Genomic DNA, 17,632 nt, shown 5'->3' with positions numbered 1-17,632 from the left:
GTGGTTAGGGAGAGGGAAGTCTGAATGAAATATTTACTTCAGTTTTACATCCCATTGAACTGCTCATATATTGCCTCAAATGGCACACTTGTAGAAGCCACAGTTATCAGGTCATTCCTCACCCTCAGCTTGCAATAAAATGTGTTCAAAGATTCGAAGTCCACCAGCAAAAGGCAGCGTTTACCCAATGATCAAAAATAATAATAATAAGTTTCATGAATACTGCTGGTTTGCCGGGACCACCTGGAGGCTCTCTTAAATGAGCCAAGAGAGACACTGGAAACACAGCATTACTTGGCTGCATTAAGGATTTGCGAGTGTTCTCGTTCATTGGCCACATCTGGGCGGATTATTCGGCAATTTTTCTGGATTTTATGCCCGCTAAACCACAGAAGATAATGTCCATTTTAGGCTATAATGGGATGCGATCCTCTCCAAAAGTATAATAATAAGCTACTCTTTTGTTTAACCAGCCAATGCTGTTACAGGTAATTACCACACTGGTGAGATAGGCAAATTTGCTATTACTGTACATCCTTTTTCACTTGTTTCATTGTAGACAGCCTCTCCATCAAGAAGAAAAAAAGACCTTGCCCGATAGCGAACCTCGCCGTAACCATAAATTATTGTGGTCACAGACACAAGCTATCCTCGCTGTCACCACGGTTACAACTCATTTGAGAGCCCCGTCTCGTTACAAGGCAGGCTGAGAAGTAGACGTGCCACAACAAGGCATCTTGCGTATCATGACAACCGAGCTTGGCGCTTCTGCCCGGGCATGAAATAACCAGAAGGGAGACGGCGAGTAGCTGGGACCCCAGCTTAACGGTTTGTAGAATCCTCACAGTAAAGGGATCCTCACAGTAAAGGGATGCTTTCTACAAGAAAATACATGGAGATCAATCATGGTAAATGGCAAAGGGAGAAGAGAGAAACCTACGGTTCATCCACTGTTAGGCTTGTGGAATTTTTGGAATAGGAGCAACTACACTTTGCTCCAAAAGTGTTAGAACAGTGAGGCCAATGCAATGCAAAAAAAAAAAAAAGAATACAAGGATAATGTCGCAGTTAAACACTAACTTGTTTTTCACAGATTAGGAAGACGATATGCCAGTGAGTATTGTTATATTACCTGTCTGTATGTGTTACTACGGAGTTTGTGTATAAATAGACGTTATTTGAAGGTAAATCCAACCCGTGATCGAATGCTAATTCTAGCTAGCCGTTAATGGGGGTTTCCATTGACTGCTAGCATTAAGATGGCGATTTCTTAAACGATCATTTGTGTCTTGTATTTAAATGTACAATGTGTGTAATTCTTTTTGTTGCATGTTTAGTTGAACAGTAAACTACACCTGGGGTGTCATTAAACAGTTTAAAGCCCGCTCAGGGAAGGCAGAGACTGTGTTTGTGTGTGAGTGTCACGTACGCACACACAAACTGCGCAGAACTTTTAGTCACTTATATTATACCGGTACAAAAAAATACCCTGAAATGTTACATTGTTTAAGATAAAACAAAGCTATTATTGTTCTATTTGGCAAGATCTTTGTACCTATTTGGCCAATTTGTGACATTTTAAATGTTAGAAAATTAATGAAAGCGATCTTTTTCACCCGATTTCGATCAGCTAAAAATCACGTGATCGACCCCGATTTTCGATCGGATCAGGACATCCCTAATCCATCCATCCATTTTCTTCCGCTTATCCGAGGTCGGGTTGCGGGGGCAGTAGCTTTAGCAGGGATGCCCAGACTTTCCTCTCCCCACCACTTCCTCCAGCTCTTCCGGCGGGATCCTGAGACATTCCGAGGCCAGCTGGGAGACATAGTCTCTCCAGCGTGTCCTGGGTCGTCCCCAGTGGGACGTGTCCGGAACACCTCACCAGGGAGGCGTCCGGGAGGCATCCTAATCAGATGCCCCAGCCACCTCATCTGGCTCCTCTCAATGTGGAGGAGCAGTGGTGCTACTCTGAGCCTCTCCCGGATGACCGAGCTTCTCACCCTATCTCTCAGGGAGAACCCAGACACCCTGCGGAGAGACTCATTTCAGCCACTTGTATCCGGGATCTTGTTCTTTCGGTCACGACCCACAGCTCGTGACCATAGGTGAGGGTAGGAACCGATACAAAGTCCGCATCACTGCAGACTCTGCACCAATCCGCCTGTCGATCTCCCGTTCCATTCTTCCCTCACTCGTGGACAAGACCCCAAGATACTTGAACTCCTCCACTTGGGGCAGGATCTCATCCCCGACCTGGTGAGGGCACGCCACCCTTTTCCGACTGAGGGCCATGGTCTCAGATTTGGAAGTGCTGGTATTCGTCCCTTCACACTCTGCTGCGAACCGCTCCAGTTGGAGTTGGAGATCACGGCTTGATGAAGCCAACAGAATCACATCTGCAAAAAGGAGTGATGCAATACTGAGGCCGCCAAACCGGACCCCCTCTACGCCTCGGCTGCGCCTAGAAATTCTGTCCATAAAAGTAATGAACAGAATCGGTGACAAAGGGCAGCCTTGGCAGAGTCCAACCCTCACCGGAACGGAGTCCGACTTACTGCCAGCGATGCGGACCAAACTCTGACACGGGTCATACAGGGACCAAACAGCCCATATCAGGTTCGGTACCCCATACTCTCGAAGCACCCCCCACAGGGATAAGGTCGAACGCCTTCTCCACAAAACACATGTAGACTGGTTGGGCGAACTCCCATGCACCCTTGAGGACCCTGCCGAGGGTGGAGAGCTGGTCAACTGTTCCACGGCCAGGACGAAAGCCACACTGGTCCTCCTGAGATTCGACGTCCCGACGGACCCTCCAAACTATGAGTTTTCTCCTTCAATATAATCACATTGAATGCTTTAACTGTGACCTCAGCTCTCTGCAGCCATTTGACTTTTTTCCACATGCTTTTATATATCCTGTGTGTGAGGTCATCAAGCAATGAGCAGACTGAGTGAAAATGAGACCAGTGAGACCAGACTTTCTATATACAATACAACCTGGAGAACAAACACCAGAACATTTCAGCAGAATAGTCCAGCGTAACCAATGTCTAAAAAAAGCAAGACGGTCAGAGTCCAGAGTCAAAGTCATTTTGATCGCATTCTTAGACGGTCAACTAGCAAGTCCACAAACGTATCCTCTGGCATTTGCTTCGTTCAGTTTGTGAGAAGAGGCAAGAGTTGTGGGAGAACACAATTCATTGCTGCTTGACCATGACAATGCACATGGTCACAATGCCCCAATCAGCTGAAAGTTCCTGGCCGAGAGGAACATCGTCATTCTGGAGCAACATCCCTTCTCACCCGACCAAGCTCCGTGTGATTTGTTGATCTCCCATCCTCTCTCATCTTTGGATGTGGATGTTTTAGTCAATAGCAAAACGTAAGGAATTCAGACACTGTTCAAATACTTTTTGAAAGGAATGTAATTCTCAAACGTGGTGTTGCGGGTAAGGAACAGGAGAGACAAGCAGACTCAAATGCAGACAAAAACAACCAAGCATCCAAGTGGAGGGGAAAAACATTTGTTAAACCTCAACAAAAACCACTGGAGGAAAAAGTCATGGAGAGTTGATAAAAAAATACAAAAACTCAGGACGCTAAAGGATCACAAGACTAAATACATACACAACATACAAGATACACACTAGACTAAATACACACTAATGACAAAAGTTTTTCAAGATGAAGCGGCAAGTTGAGATGAATACAAATAAGCAAATGGAGTTTCTACAGAATGCATGCTGCATCCGATGGAGCAACCTTCAAATGCGTCCTTCACTATTGCACCTGCACGGAGAGGGTTTTCTATGACTAACTTGCAGAGACGTTCTCTTCATTATTCATGTTTCCAATTGAACATTAATTTAGTCACACATTTCTACCAAGTCCCATTGCTACGCTTAGTTCCCGTCTTGGTGTTTAAATCCAGCAACGCATTTGCAATTTCCCAAGACAGTATGGAAAACATTTTTATCAACTTATCTTAAAGGAGACATTTTGCATTTTTTCCCGACAAATTTAAAGTTTCTAGTTGTCCTATTAAATTCTGTGACGTGTCTGTCAAAATATCCAATGGATCAAGAATTATAGCACACATCAGTAATTTTTACAGGCCTATCCAAATTAGACAGTTTTGTTTTTTCATGCAAATGAGCCACTGCTCACCCTGCCCCCTCTCTGCTTCAGGGTGTGCCAGTGCAAGTACGGCTATGCATTACCCAGACAACCGAGAGAAGAGCTGTTTAAAGTAAACCAATCCCCCTTAAAAACAAATAAAAGCTTTGCTTGTAGTGGTGTGCATCTCTCCAATAAAAGATGATTCGATACATATCTCGATACACGGAATGCGATACGATTCAAGAACGGTACATTTTAGAGTTGACCGAGTCGATTCGAGTCGATTCAATGGGCTTATGATTCAATTTAATGCAGTGCGTTTCGATTATATTTTTCTTACAAAATCCGAATTGCTTCCACACTTTGGACTTTAAAATTGCTGGGGGCTTGTGAATTTGCAATTTCTCCTTGCATTTTCCCTCACAAACTCACAGTGCTTTTTGACGTAACTGCGGCAAGTCTCGCAAGAGTTTTAAGAGAGCGGGAGACGGTCAAAGAAGGAGATGCAGTTGCATCAGAAACATCCAACTGAGTTTTAACTTTTTGACCAGGGGATCTGCCAGTTCAAGCTGTATTGAGTTCAAGGTGATACGATTTATTAGTCAATGTACCGATGCACTAGCATCTTTTAAATTAAAAATGGGCTTCTGATTCTATTTGCTTGTATTTTCATTCGTGGAAGCAGCACTTCATCACGAGCAACTGAATTAGACTTGTCAATTAATGTGCAGATCCCGTTTATGCGGCGCACGCAGTGGACATGTTGTCAAACACAAATGAAATAAAGAAATCCGACCTGCTTACTTACACACATTTTCTAACCCAGGCAGCTCACAACGATGTACTTGAGGTTGTGTCATTTCACACTTGATGGCTGTGTCAACTACTTGTGTACAGTACAAGCAAAGAAGGACGTTTTCTTTTACATGTCCCTTTTAATTCATAAACATGAACTGCTTTTCCATTCGTTTAGTTTCTCGACAGAAAAATACTATAGATTTTTGTCTCCAGCTTGTTAACGCTGGCAGTCAAAATGGGTAATTCCCAAGTCTCGGGAGTTAAGAATGTAAAGTTCAAAGTGTCTTTTGCAGTCGCAGAGCATTTTTCATGTTTTAACACACTGCAGAAAACGCAAATTAGAAGTATTCGAAAGAAGCCTCTAACCGAATGATGTAATCCTTTTCATTACTCTGGCAGTCCCAAACCCATATGATTAAAAGGAGGCAACCCATAATCGAGTGTTACACGATCATCATCTGCGTCCTTGTTTGTGTGAGATTAAACTGTGTCGGCTCGCCCTCCTTAACGCTGCAAAACACGCAACGGAATCGTTTTGCTACAGCACCTAAAACACAAAGTTAACCACAGGCGTTGGTTGGATGCTGAGGAATAGATGGATACACGTAATTCCAATTCCCCAGCCTTCATCCAAACAACGCCTCCTCTGTGTGCTGCACTAAAGTCAATATGCTGAAGGTTGTTAGATCATTCCCGCTAAATTATTCAGGAACAGAATCAAACTGGTTTCACCATTTTCCATTCATCTACAATAGGCTGCAATTTGCATACACACATGAAGAAAAGACATTTTATATATATTATGTTCTTTGAGAGTATGTCATAAATTGTATTTGTCATTTTCACAGTGACTATGGCTTTGTAGAATACAAGGTCAATGTTTCCGCTATAGCCTGAAAAACTGAAACACCTTATTGAAAGGAGAGCATATGTTTAGAATCAGTGTTCAGCGACCACTTATTGTTTTTTGTCTAACTTCAATTCAAGAAATCTTGACTTTTTGAGATTGTCAGAGAAGCAAATATGTACATCATAACAGCATAGCTATTCACCCTTTCAATGACTGAAATTATTGGTTAATCAAACTTTTAATCTCAAGAATTATGTTATACTGAGCAGAATAATGTTGCCTGGAGTAGTTCTGTATTGATTAGAATCAGAATCATCTTTATTGGCCAAGTATGTTGAAACCACTCGAGAAATTTGTCTCCGGTAAAACAGCAAACAAGACACTATGACGCAATATACATATAGGACATAAAAACACGTACAGAGAGTCATTGAGTAATGTAAGGGTACCAGTAATGTGGAAATGCTGATGTAGCTTAGCTAACCATAAGTAATGTCGTGTTAACTTCTTTAGGCGGCAAACTACTTGACACTGAATCAACAGTGCCTTTGCTGTCTCAATTGGTCCGAGCTACAACGGTATGCCCATGGTTACAAGGTTAACAGAAAAGCCAGCACAAATCCTCTTAATTCCTACTATGCTAGCTTTCTGGTTGCAGATATTGATAGTGCTGACTTATTGGGAGCTGCAGACACTTCTCACCACAGTGTCTCAATTGTGACTGCACAAACAAGTTGCCACGTAGCTGTAGATGAGTCCAATCGTAATCAGCTGGCAAGTCCTACTACAGCTCATCAGTGGAATTTTGCCTTTCTGGAGGATAAGCTATGAAGAAAAAACTTCTGCAATTTTGGAATCAGCATAAAAATCTAACTCAACAGAATTCTTTTTCAAATTGTTCCCCAGTGTATAATCCACGATCAAGTCCACACAATCATCAGAATTTTTAAATCCATCTATTATTATACCTGATCAGTATAATATTATATTTTGCAACAAGTTTTCACAGTTTCATTGGATTTATTTATTTTATTTTGCTATTGATATCACCACCTGCTTAACCCTATTGTAAGGCGTCAGTATTCATTTCAACACCCACTTTCCAAATGCAGTTCCTTCTGCTTGTATACGTACACCTTAATGAGAATGGGTTTTGCTGATTTTTTTTTCGACTATCATTTTTTGAAAGGGTGTACACCCACAAAAATATGAGAAAAGAAAGTGAGAAAGAAAATGCAAAAAAAACACTTATTGCTTGCTGTGACGTCCCCTACACAGAGGCTGAGCAGCACTGTATTTGTTTACAGAGTAGACAGGTGGCAGCGTGTCCCTTAACTAACATGTTACCTGTAGGAACTGCGGAAAGTACATTTGTACGTAAGTCGGAATGCCCCATAGTCTATCAATAACCTATGCTAATACAATAGGAAAGTCATAATTACAGTAAATATTTGTTAGAAAAACACTTCTCAGTCATGAACATAGAACAATAAAATGACAAACAGTATTTCTGTAACTGAGTGTGCCTTCTTGTGCTTGCTGCATGACGAATAATGATTTGTGCATCATTCGTAACCTCAAAATGTCTTATGTCATGCCCTGTCCACCTCTATGCCGTACCAAGAAATCCTAACACAACTACATTTATCGTTAAACCCCGACAAATGTTAATAAGCATAGGAGTTTTGGTATTTGATAAAATCTTGATTTGTTCTTATATGCGTCACTTTCATTTTTCCTGCTACAATATTCCTCTCAATAGCCAACTTAGTGACGTGGCCTCACATTTCCTGAATTCCCTCTCTGCAGAGCCGAAAGCAGGACATCCCACGGGAGGAGCAGGGACCGTCCATCAAGAACCTGGACTTTTGGCCAAAACTCATCACCCTCATGGTATCGGTCATCGACGAGGACCGGACGGGCTACACGCCCGTCATCAACCAGTATGTGGTGTAATGCACTAAATTTTTAGGGATTGCCATACCAATCAATTAACTGATTGTTTTTGTTGACTGTGTGTAATTCTGTGATGATAGACCACTGAACCAGAAAATGAATTTAGTGTACTTTTGGAAAGGCCATACTGTAGGAAAAGCTGTTCCGTACATTACACACGGCTTGCGTGGTGGACTCGTGGTGAGCATGTCTCCCTCACAGTTCCGGCTTTCTAGGTTTGGATCTAGTTTGCATGTTCTCCCCATGCTTGCTTGGGTTTTCTCTGTGTACTCTGGTCTTCCCCCAGATTCCGCAAACATGCATGTTTGGTTTAGTGAAGACTAACTTGTCCATATATGTGAATGTGAATGGTAGTTAGTCTAGTATGTGCCCTGCGATTGGCCAGCAACCACTCCAGGGTGTACGCTGCCTGTCGCCCACAAATCACCTGGGATAGGCTCCAGCTCACTCTTGACTCTAATGAGAAGAAGCGCAATAGAATATGGATGGATGGGTTAATTGCATCACGTTGACCAAGGTAATTTAGTCATATAGCCATTGCTACAGCTGAGACTTAATTGAATGGCTTCCTAACAATGCCATTGATTAAATAGCAGATTGGAATTTTAGAGCATATGTTGCACTTTCCACGAAAACAGTGGAATTCACCACAGCAGACACCAAATGATCATTTTTTTCCTCATTGCTGCCCCACTTATATATATTACATACCTTCTCATCCTTTTGTATGCATTCATATTTTTAGTTCATTTTCTTTTCTTTTTGCTTCTTGCTGATTTACGATGCTCATTACGAGTGTTTATCCCCGGAGCTTCCTTCCTTACCCTCTCCTACACTGTCTCATGATAGCGCTGCAATAATTGTATCTATTCCCTGCACTTTTCCTCCTCTGGTCAAGTTCCAGGACTATAACGACCCCCGCTGTTCTTTTATGGTAAAACCTTAAAGTGGGCTTGATGCCAAATATAGAAAGGTGCTTAATTTGTTTTCAGGGCCAAAATATGAATAGATCGGTGTTCATTTTGCAATGAGAAGAAGCTTTACAGACTAATCGTGACGAAAAATAGCCATCGTGCACACAGCTCGTTTGCTTCACATAGAGGTAAAATGCATGCACACACATTTACATTTTATTGTGTGCTTAAGGTATAAAGCGTAATAGATGTGAAACCAGGAGGAACGATTGTTCGTGTGATGTGTTTTTATTTCCTTCATTCGCCCCTCACAGCACAAATCCGCCTCCTCGTCTCACTTTGTGTTTATTCTTCACACTGGAGCAATTATGCTTTCAGCCCGGAAAAAGTACTTTGCACTTGTAAAAAGCAACACTCAGGATTTCCAGAAGAAGTGACCTTTCTCCCAGCCAGGGAGGTCTTCATCTATTAATGTCTTCCCATCATTGTCTGAGGATATGGATAATTAAACCACTGACGTTTCACATTTAAACTTTGACTGCCAATTCCAAGGAGCAGATTGTTGTTTTTGTATTCCAGATTTGTTTTTTTTATTTCATTACTTATTATTCATGTACTTCTTACCCATTTTAACCAACATATTACCCAGGTTGTGTTGGCTTTGGTTTGTTTTTTGTTTTGTTGTTTGTTTGGTTGGTTGAGTGTTCTCATTTTTTGGTGAATTAATTTTTGTTTTATTTCACTTGTTAAGTCTTCTTCGAAGGTTCTTCATACGTTTTCAGTGTTAATCTATACATTATTGACATTACAAAAATTATATTTATATATATATGGTAAAATAATTTTATTTCAATGAAAATTTGCTATGTGACAACAGGGTTTCACAATGTAATGTCTAACTAAGATCCAAATCCAGATCTACATGCATCAATGGACCATATGCACAGCAGCACTTAAAGCAAGTTAAAGCATTTCTGGTAAAAAGGTCAGCATTGCCATTTTGAGTTCAAAATCAAACGTTGTTACTTTTCACAGATCTGGAGGTAGATCCTCCATCCAACACTGCAGTGTGCCGCTAGGTTCAGTCTCAACTCAGTTTTGAGTTTTAACACATTTCCCATGTTGTCGCTTGGCATTTACATGCCGACCGGAAGTTAACATGCCACCTCATCCCAAACGCGGAAGTGTTGAGTGCAGAGAGTTCATTTGAATTTAGATCTTGAGATTTTTAAATGAAAAGTGCATTGGAAATCAAATAAATGTATTTTACCATAACTATCAGATCAGGTTTTAATTTTTTTCTCTTACGTAGGATCTTACTACAAAATAAATTCTGTATCTGAGTGAAACTTTACTTTCTATAGATTTACCATCCTAGATTATAGCCATTCACTTACTGATGTCACAGATGAAAAATGTGTAAGCCTAGGCAAAGGGCCCCGCTCTCCAACCAATCTTGTTACATTGTGAGCCTCGCCAACTGTATCGTCTTGCAAAGCCATGAAGGTTTCTTCTCTGACCACCCGGCGGAACATGTCGTCATAGGGAAATTAGTTTGACTGGAATCCATTTCCATTTCCGCCAGGTTTCCGCAGGAGCTGAATGTGGGCAAGATCAGCGCGGAGATCACATGGAACCTCTTTGCCCTGGACATGAAGTACGCCATGGAAGGTAAGCCTTGTCTCAAAGTTCAATATATATTGTCTTGATGTTGAGGTGCAATAAAATATACCAACAATCTGGGCTTGTTACATTTGAGTGTGAAGCTACTTGTTCGCCAAGCACTAATTGGATTAATGCGCTCAACAGGTATAAAGTTACAACAACACTTCCATTCATTCAAGACTTCAGTTCATCGCATCGGCTGCTGTAACAATAGTGCTCATCAGCTGTTCTCACCCACACTGCCCACTGATTACACACTATTGATTCACACAATTCGAGTTGAGATCATCAACTTATTGAGGGAACAATCCAGTTACTGACAATTGCAACAAAAGATTTAAAATGTGTTTTGTGTTTTTGCTTAATTTGTCATGTTGGTCGCTAATTTTACACTTTAACTGTATTTTTGCGAGTAAAGACAAACTTTCAAAGTGGGCGTTTTCTAAAACATTATCCTTCCCGTTTTACTGTGACTGGCAGACACACATTACTTTCATAAGTCCAATTCTTTCTTTCCAATTATATACCGTATAGTGATGAAAAAGTACAATGTATTAAAATTAAGCTTGAGCACAAGGACAATCAGTTGCGGTATTTTTGGTGTGCTTTGTAATTGGGGATAATTTCAAAAACGTTATGTACAACTTCTCGAAGCTACAAAGAAACAAATGAGTTTGTGGTCCAAAGACACGACAACCCCTGGAGGGAAGTACTGCTACATCTACACTATGGCAACTATGCCAAGCAGCATTATTCTGCTTATTACAGTATTGACATAAAAAACAACAGTTCAAAACATCCCATTAGTAATAACATCATTTTTAATTACCAGAAATGAATTGATGGTGAATTGTCCCCATCAAGAAAAATGTCCATCCTTGGCAGAAATTACACTGTCTAATTTAGATAAAACAGACTGTACCGTATGTCCCAACAAGTAATTGTTTTTCCAGAGACGTCAGTCATCAGGGAACAAATCTCGAAGGTGCTTTGATGCAGCAAGACAAATGTTTCAGGTTTAAACGTGGCTTCTGACTTTCAGTCCCAACAAGAAAGCGCCTGCTGCTCCATTTTATTCCCAAATAGACTGAAAATACCTCCTATAGGTGATTGAGCAAGCTGTTCCTGTTAGGTTAGAGTCCTCCAGATTAAGCCGTCCTCAAGATATTTGGATTGGTGGTGTGTAGGCGAGATGCAGAAGGGAGTTGTGAATCAATCTAACAATAGATGCGTTTGTTTAACCACACGTGGGGCCCGTAAGGTTTGCGGGGCGCGCACATTATGGTTGACTGCACTGTATACCATAGAATTAGTTCTATATTACAGATTTAAGGAGTTAAATACAGAGTTTTAAACTCATAACCGTTTTTTTTAAACGTGAGATCCCGCACATTAATAGAGAAAAGAGTGCCAAGGGTGGTCTTACTGCTCTGATAGAGTGTGGTGTACTCGAGAAGACCAACACAGTACACCACGCACATATCTCCGCCAATAATCGCGTTTACTCCTGCAAACCAAAGATGTCTGTCGCAGAACCATGAATGACCTATTAGAGGCTGCATGGTGCCAAAGGGCATTCAGACAGCTGGATAATTAATACAAAGAAGAAAAAGTATAGTCGTAAACGAAGCTAGGCTAACAGTTAGCTTATTTATCTAGCTATCGAGTAACTGTAATGAAATAGTGAAGTCCTCGGTGTTGACCTCACACAAGGATTTGCGATTAAAAATACTGAACAGGTTTTAACATTTATGATTGTCAGCCCGATAATTTCCCGAGCAGATTGGGAAGGAAAATTAGAAAGTTGTAACACACCCCACACCACAGAATAATTGTGCAAGATTTTATTCATTCATCTTCCGTTCCGCTTATATTTTATATAATCAGTGTGGCCGCATGGTGGACAACTGGTTAGCACATCTACCTCGTCTGTGTGGAGTTCGCATGTTGTCGCGTGCCTGGGTGGGTGTACTCTAGTTTCCTCCCACATTCCAAAACCATGCATGGTAGGTTAATTCAAGACTCTAAATTGCCCATAGCTGTGAATGTGAGTGTGAATGATTGTTTGTTGATATGTGCCCTGTGATTGGCTGGCAACCAGGTTGTACCCCGCCTCTCGCCCACAGTTAGCTGGGATAGGCTGCAGCATACCCGCGACCCTAGTGAGGATAAGCGGTGTAGAAAATAGATGAATGGATCCATGCATCCATCCATTTTCTACCGCTTATCCGAGGTTGGGTCGCGGGAGCAGTAGCTTTAGCAGGGACACCCAGACTTCCCTATCCCCAGCGTTCCCAGGCCAGCCGAAAGACGTAGTCTCTCCAGCGTGTCCTGGGTCGTCCCCGGGGTCTCCTCCCGGTGGGACGTGCCCATCCGAATCAGATGCCCCAGCCACCTCATCTGGCTCCTCTCGATGTGGAGGAGCAGCGCCTCTACTCTGAGCCCCTCCCAGATGACCGAGCTTCTCACCCTATCTCTAAGGGAGAGGCCGGAGACCCTGCGGAGGAAACTCATTTTGGCCGCTTGTATCCGAGATATTGTTCTTTCAGTCACGACCCACAGCTCGTGACCATAGGTGAGGGAAGGAACGTAGATCGACCGGTAAATCGAGAGCTTCGCCTTTCGGCTTAGCTCCTTCGTTACCACAACGGACCGATACAAAGTCCGCATCACTGCAGACGCTGAACCGATCCGCCTGTCGATCTCCCATTCCATTCTTACCTCACTCGTGAACAAGACCGCAAGATACTTGAACTCCTCCACTTGGGGAGGATCTCATCCCCGACCTGGAGAAGGCACGCCACCCCTTTCCGACTGAGTACCATGGGCTCATATTTGGAGGTGCTGATTCTCATCCAAGCCGCTTCACACTCGACTGCGAACTGCTCCAGTGAGAGTTGGAGATCACGGCTTGATGAAGCCAACAGAACCACATGTTCCGCAAAAAGCTGAGATGCAATACTGAGGTCACCAAACCGGACCCCCTCTACGCCTCGGCTGCGCCTTTAAATTCTGTCCATAAAAGTTATGAACAGAATCGGTGACAAAGGGCAGCCTTGGCGGAGTCTAACCCTCACCGGGAACGAGTACGACTTATTATGCGGACCAAACTCTGACTCGGGTCGTGAAGGGACCGAACAGCCCGTATCAGGGGGTTCGGTACCCCATACTCCCGAAGCACCACCCACAGGATTTCCCGAGGACACGGTCGAACGCCCAAGTCCACAAAACACATGTAGACTGGTTAGGCAAACTCCCATGCACGTTCGAGGACCCTGGCGAGGGTGTAGAGCTGGTCCACTGTTCCACGGCCAGGACGAAAACCACACTGCTCCTCCTGGATCTGAGATTCGACTTCGACTAGATGAATGGATATAATGAGTATTTCCAAACCTTTACTGAGCAATAGCGCATATTTCACAATCTCACGCCACACTACCAAATACAAATGTCAAAAAATTGTATACAAGTTACCTTCTGCCATCTAGAATTTAATTATTCTGCTTGTTACTATCTATTGCTGAACGAGAGGAATGACCAAAGATACATTGTTTGTATTAAATCATTTTCAGACCAATTAAATGAAACAAATTCCCCACTGCACTAATGTGTGAGATCAAGGTTTGAGACACCTGGAAATGTTCAATTTGCCCGAAAATAAGTTTAGAGTTTTTATTTTTTCCACCCAGAAAGCATGCAATATGGTGTCATCAGGCACACGCACACCCCATTTGGCTTGTGTGCCTGATTCCCCTCACGTCAAAGTCAGCCTTCATGGAGACAGAACACCTCGCGGTGTGTAGGGGAAACTTTTTCCCCCCACCAAGGACCTTGACACCTTTAATATCACATTTAATTGACTGAGTGAAATGGTTACGCGTCCGTTTATCGGGGTCATCTTGTCGCCCTCTCCATCTGGCAAAGGAACATATGTGGTTATTTAAGTGAGTGTTCACACAATGGATCCTGAAAGCCTCACGATGACCCAATCAGAAAAGAATGAATGGTGATAAAAATAAGAAATGTATAATGAAGCAACAGAAAATGTAAAAAAAAGAAAAAAGTGGTATTGTAATAGTGACGATGACGATGATGGTGATCAGGATGATGATGTTGATGATAATGATGGTGGTGATGAAGATGATGATAAGGACTTCTAAGTTGTTGTAATTCGGATGTTTTTTCCCTATAGGAAATAACGTAAGGGGAATACATTTGTTCCAAGCTCATTCCCTCGGTCGTCACCATATTTATTAACTTCACAGGCAGTGTTATAAGCTACAGTTCAACATTCCTAAAGGGGAGTTTGTGATGTTAAAACTGCTAGAAAAATTTAGATGTAGCCTCACTTCACTCATTCCTACCCCCTCGAGTCTCTTGCACGAGCGCGATTTTCAAATTCACAGAGAATGCACATCCAACATCAACAAAATAGCAGCGCTAGCAATATGAAGCTAGTATTAGCACTGTAAATAAGCAGACGTTAGCCATGACTGCTATGGTGGTAGCATGACTTATTCGTAATGAGAGTATTATTATAACGCTAAATGTTATTAGGTTTAAGTTTTATTTTTGGGAATGTAGAATTAATTAAAAATCACCTTCTATCGAGCAGAAACTTTCTTAATTCCGCATCACTTCTGAATCCTCTCGCTTGAATCCTCCACCTCTGAATATTCCGCTGGTTAGAGCCGGTCGGTGGGCGACTGGTTAGAGCGTCTGCCTCACAGTTCCGAGGTCTGGGGTTCAATCCCCGGCCCCGCCTGTATGGAGTTTGCATGTTCTCCCCGTGCCTGCGTGGGTTTTCTCCGGGCACTCCAGTTTCTTCCCACATCCCAAAAACATGCATGATAGGTAAATTGCCTGTAGGTCCGAATGTGAGTGCGAATGGTTGTTTGTTTATATGTGCCCTGCAATTGGCTGGCAACCAATTCAGGGTGTACTCGGCCTCCTGCCCGATGATAGCTGGGATAGGCTCAAGCATGCCCGCGACCCTAGTGAGGAGAATGGATGGATGGATGAATATTCCGCCATAGTTTCAGCAAAGTTCCTGAAGCGCAGGGTAACAGGTCAGCGTGAGGCTACAGGGCTGTGCCCGCTATGTGTGTGCCCACGTGTGAATTGTCAGTCAGCCTTCTTTCTCTAATTGGCTTTTTTTTTCAGACCATTTTACTGATGTACTCGTGTTAGGTCATATTGACTGTATTAACAAATATGATTTAAAAATAAATAAATAAATATATATATTTTTCCCTAATTGCAAATTTCCATTTAATGGCCATAAAACTAAATACTAAGTTAACCATTGTACAATCAAACAGATAAAACTTACAATGAAGTCAGACGGTGGACAAACAGTGGACAGACACATAATGGAGAGGGAACAGGAAGGATCCAAGCTGTGAGGCTCTTAATATTGTACTAAAGTGCCTTTCCTATGGCTTTTCCAACAGCATACTAAGTTCTGTAGTCCATCATCACACCTTTCCTCTTTGCCATTAATTGCACCCTTCTGTGGTGGCAAAAAAAGCCAAACGAAAAACAAAGCACTCTTCTTTAGATGCTCGTTGAGCAGAAGTCTCATGAGATTGTGTGATGTCTTTGACTTTTGATTCATATTTTCTTCCCATTGGAGGCATTTGACTGGAGATTCCTCTGTAATCTATATTTTTTATGTAAATGTATCTACCAAATGGGGCTTTCTTGCAAACATTTATTTACCTTCTGCACAATCCCGAAAGATAAAGCTATGAATGCTTTTCCTCTAATAACGACAGGTCAGGCAGAGAAGATGTCAAACTGAAATATTGAGAATTGTTAATGCCCTCACAGCCACAGCGTGTACCTGCTGCCGCTTCCTCCGTGCCACACCGTCCCACATTGCTATGGCAACTACATACCAAATGAAAGCACTGCCAGTTGCAGATGTACAACACACATTCAAACAGACGCACACACACACGCACACACACACACACACACATTATAGATGTAAAGAATACATAACACGAAGCAGTCAGTTCTCTATTCACAAAGACCATGTCTGTAACGCTTCACGTCAATGTTGAAGGTAGCAGCATTGATTCATTCCGTGCGCCATAATGCAAACAACGGCTCGAACCACTGAGCGACTGGTCTCAGACAAGTAATGGAAGTCACTCAGAAGGGGGGATAAGATTATGTATGAAGAAGCCCTAAGCGAGATGCCCTTAATAATGCCGCCATGCTTTTCCGCGTGCCGACGTTGAGTCAAAGAATAAATGGCAATAAGGGGAAGGGAGGAAGGAGCGCGAGTGTCTTGCACATGTTCATGACTTAATCAAGGCTTTGATGCATCTTCTGTTTCCTGCTAAGAGGAATTTGCTGGCAGCGCGGCTGTAAAAAAAAATAAATAAAAAAAAAATAATAAATTGATGCTAATAATAGTGTATCTGTGTGAATCTGAATATGGGTGAGAGAAAGGGAGGGAAGACAGATCGGCAGAAAAAAGACAAAAGGGGAGGGTGTGAAATAATGAATGAGCACACTTCCTTGTGCTTCTTCAATCGTTTTTCCTTGAGTACTTTGTGACGCTTATTTTTGGATATGCACTTTTTACGGTTTTACAGTGCAAGTCAAACAGCCATGAGCGTCCAATTCTGAATTGCACCCTTTTTATTTAAAGAGGCCTCTCGAGTCGTAGTTTAACTGTATTTTTTCAGGGTGTAACGGTATGCCCAAACGATTCGCTACGAACCTTTTTTAAATGCTTTGCAGAATCAGAATCATCTTTATTTGCCAAGTATGCCCAAAAAACACACAAGGAATTTGTCTCCGGTAGTTGGAGCCGCTCTAGTACGACAACAGACAGTCAATTGACAGAGAACACTTTTGAGACATAAAGACATTGACAAAAAACAGTCACTGAGCAATAAAGGTTTGCTAGTTATCTGGTAATGCCGGTACATTATTTTAATTTTTTTGACTATTGTGCAAAAAGATGCAGATGCACTCAGAGCAGTTCAAAAGACTAATATTGCAATAGTCCGGTGCAATGATCATTGTGCAAAGGGCGCCGAGACTTCAAGCGAGTAGTGCGATCATCTGGTACAATGTTGATTGTGCAAATGTTGCAGATACTCCTCAATCAGTGTGCAAATGGAGCAGATGCTACTCTGGCATGAGTGGCCAGTATTGGTCAACAACAGATATGCAAATAGTGCAGATTTTAAGATACCAATTTGGTTTACATTGGGTATACCTACAATAAAGTAAAACAAAAATGCAGAAACATAAAGCTCCTTATCTTTTATGTGAACAGAAAATGATTTAATGAAATTTTAAA

General features: G+C 42.1%; 1 protein-coding gene across 3 annotated transcripts in view; it reads left to right on the top strand.

The window, feature by feature from the left end:
• The window catches only part of LOC133474223 (protein unc-13 homolog C), a 188,892-nt gene that overhangs the window by 110,413 nt on the left and 60,847 nt on the right, over positions 1–17,632 (top strand). For all 3 annotated transcript variants that reach the window (XM_061765689.1, XM_061765688.1, XM_061765687.1), the window contains exons 17-18: positions 7,583–7,716; positions 10,229–10,314. In XM_061765689.1, coding sequence (XP_061621673.1) covers positions 7,583–7,716; positions 10,229–10,314 — 220 coding nt within the window. The remainder of the gene's footprint in view (positions 1–7,582; positions 7,717–10,228; positions 10,315–17,632) is intronic.

This window comes from Phyllopteryx taeniolatus, chromosome 2 (assembly GCF_024500385.1).
Source record: "Phyllopteryx taeniolatus isolate TA_2022b chromosome 2, UOR_Ptae_1.2, whole genome shotgun sequence".
Taxonomy (NCBI): domain Eukaryota; kingdom Metazoa; phylum Chordata; class Actinopteri; order Syngnathiformes; family Syngnathidae; genus Phyllopteryx; species Phyllopteryx taeniolatus.
Note: the sequence above shows the minus strand (reverse complement) of the source record. Positions and strands in the feature narration are given on the sequence as shown.